The 3,088-nt window shown below is 40.4% G+C and overlaps 1 protein-coding gene across 1 annotated transcript; it reads right to left on the bottom strand.

The window, feature by feature from the left end:
• Nucleotides 1–439: 439 nt before the first annotated feature.
• Nucleotides 440–2,698, bottom strand: LOC106407222. The gene is made up of 2 exons (XM_013848048.3): nt 2,435–2,698; nt 440–2,246 (listed from the first exon to the last, which is right to left on the bottom strand). Exons 1-2 carry the CDS (start codon nt 2,568–2,570, stop codon nt 643–645), a joined length of 1,740 nt encoding a protein of 579 aa, XP_013703502.2. The 5' UTR covers nt 2,571–2,698; the 3' UTR covers nt 440–642.
• Between the last annotated feature and the right edge of the window lie 390 nt (nt 2,699–3,088).

A 3,088-nucleotide genomic window follows, 5' to 3' on the forward strand; every position in this document is an offset into this window, starting at 1 on the left:
AGAAAACTGAACAGAGAGTCTAGAAATATTGTATCGATGAATTGAAGCTCAAGAAGTGGACGAAGTTGATTGAATACCATAACTGCAGACGTTTCTCAGAATCATCAATGAGGAGGAGAAGCTGGACCGTTAACGTTTCACACAGAGAAGACTGTCGGCCAAAATCATCATCGGCGGCTTTGCTTTGCGTCTCCAACAAAAGGAAAAGAAACTATTAACATCTGGGCCTGTATGAAAACAGTAACAGAACCCGATGAATTTTTCAGACACAATACTTGGCCCACTCAACGTAACTCACCGAAACATAAACACGAAATGCTTAAATATTGACATGACACGTGGCAGAAAAAGCCCCATGCTTTCTGATGATGTGGAGGGCTGTGTGCATCACACAAGTCAACTTTATATATATTTATATTTATATATATAGATAAATAGATACCATATAAAATTTTATAATTGATTAATATATCTTTCACAAAAAAAAACTACTATATAAATTTTTATTTTACTATTTGGTCACTTGACAAGGAAGGACCCATTAACAGATTTTGGTGGCAAGTAAAACACTATATATCACACATATTAATTAGCTCATTACAAAAATAGAGGTTTCTGTTCCAACGGGAAAACAATCACCATTCACCATCTCTCATCACCAAACCAATTATTCTTCTCCTTGGGTCCCGTTGGTCCTTCTTCGCCTGATAACTCCACCGGAAGCTTCCTCAACACTGCATCAACCCAACACCTCAGCCTCCATGGTAATCTCTCATTCAACCTCTCAATCTCCGTTCTCGATCCATACACAATCTTCGGTCCCCACTCTCTCATATAACCAAGCCACGGCGGCTCCACCACCGCCCCTCCGAGATACTCCGCCGCAACAACCTCATACTTGGAACACGAATCCACAAACAAATCGCTTCTCGCTGTATCGTTCCTTATCCCAATCCCAAGCAAATCTGACCCCTGTAAATACATCCCGGACCTGGCAAAGCTGGCGTGACCATGCTTGGACGAGTAAACCACAGCTTTATTGCTTCCGTCCACGAACTCCAGATCTTGAGCTTCGACCCACTCTCCCCCGCTATGCTGAGAGAAGTAAACAGCGTGAAGCTCGCCGGAGAAGTTGCTGATCCGGAGAGTGAAATGCTCCCAGTCACAAACGTGTTGACCGGTTTTGGCCAATGAGAGGTTCATGAGGCCGAGTTTTAGAGTCGCTGGTCCGTTAAAAGGACAGAAAATCCAAAACACAAGATCAGTAAACGTTCCTCCAAACGCTGGCTTAACGTGAACGTAGAGCTTGGCGGATTCTAGATCTCCTCGCTTCAGAAACTTGTTTCTCTGTTCATCATTATTCGGCAAATCAATCCAAAACTGTTTATCATTGGCTCCACCATGAGGCAAGTTGGAGCCGTTTTCATCAACAGGTTCTTGGTTATCAGCGCTGCACAAAACGGCACCGTTCTTGAAGAACCAAGAGACTGACGAAGGTAAATAGACTTCATCAGGGTGGAAGAAGACTCTGGGACCATAGTGTTGAACCAAAGCATGGATCTGGTCTAAGTTTGGCATTGCGTGTAAACTCGAATCAAGGTTTTTCAAACAAGCGATGTTGTTACAGAGACGATCTTCTTCTTCTTCTTCCATCTCCTCGGTGGAGATCATCAACGGAGTTCTACAAAAGAATGTACCTGCAGAGACTCCTTTTCCCCACATTCCGCGGTCTGAAGGTCTCGTTTTCCATATAAACAAAGGAACTCTTAAAGAATCCGATAAAGCAGTGATAATAACTCTATGTGCTTCACATTTATCGGTTAGATCAGCTCGAACACATCTAACTTGATCCAAATCAGGTTTCGTGGGACTCGTTGTAACCAAGAATCCGACCGGTTTATACCCTCGAGGAGGCTTCGGTAACCAGAAGTAACCGCAGCCCTCGCTTTTAGGTTCGTCTTCTGATAAGTCGTTTGAGCTCCAGACCAATGTATAATCAAGTGGCTTTGCAAGTGCAGACTTGACGATGTCTTTAGCTACAAGAACAAAACCTCTCAAGAGGTGGGAATCAGGCTGACAGTAGTGTCCTAAACAGTGGAAACTGTCGGGTAAGTTGTCGGGTCTGTAGAACGAGACAGACTTGTTCTTGTCTCGAGGAGAGACGTATCGCCATATCAATTCAAATGATGTGATCTCGGCTACTTCTAAGTCTCCAAGATTGATTCTTCCTGAAGCAAAGCCTTGACCTAACCAATTGAAGCATTATAAAGTGACAAAAAGTGGAATGTTTCGATAAAAAAATAAAATTGTTCATAATTCTTGGTGGATTGGATCAAATCATATCATTAAAGTTGCTAAATCCAGAATTTGTTTCTAGATCGGAATCATGAATTAGAAGATTCAAAGAAAGAAGGGATCACAATTGAGAAATTACCAGAAGGCCAGTGGGGAAGAGAAGCAGGGAGGGAGAAGGTTTGGGGTTGCTTCAATGACGGAAATTCTGTGAGATTGTTCCAACAGAGACACTTGCACCCAAACATTCCTATCTCTCTCTCTCTCGCTGAGATCATCCGATGGTTCGGGAAACCATACTAATCAAACCGACACATATCAAAGCTTGTTGGGTCCCAATCATCCAGACATCTCGATTTACTTTTCGGATAATTCTTAATCCCACAAAAATTAAATAATAAAAAAAAATTATTTTCATGAAAATTAAACACACCCACATTTTCATTTTTCACAGTAGTATGCAACGATCGTACAGGCAGAAGCTACCTTGACGCATAAGAATCTTACCCCTTTTTTTTTATAGGCTTAGTATGTGTTGAGTTAAATAGGCTTCCAATATGAAACCAATAATATGTGAAAAAGTTATCTCTAATAAGATGTGATTCAAACTTGTGATTTAGACTGGGTAGTTTTTTTAATTTTAAAGTAATATAAGAAACTATATGAACATGTTAATTTCTTTTTCTTTGAAACACTGATTCATTTTTTATATATAAAAATAAATGTTTATGTAAAAAAAATTAAAATGGAATAGTATAGTATGTGAGAGTTGATATAGGCATATAGCTACTTATGT

The sequence above is a fragment of the Brassica napus genome, chromosome A2 (genome assembly GCF_020379485.1).
Source record: "Brassica napus cultivar Da-Ae chromosome A2, Da-Ae, whole genome shotgun sequence".
NCBI lineage: Eukaryota > Viridiplantae > Streptophyta > Magnoliopsida > Brassicales > Brassicaceae > Brassica > Brassica napus.

Coding starts and splice junctions, on each gene's coding strand:
- LOC106407222 (XM_013848048.3), bottom strand. CDS start 2,570: ATGATCTCAGCGAGAGAGAGAGAGATAGGAATGTTTGGGTGCAAGTGT. Junction 2,247..2,434: donor TCTTCCCCACTGGCCTTCTG/GTAATTTCTCAA, acceptor TCAATTGGTTAG/GTCAAGGCTTTGCTTCAGGA.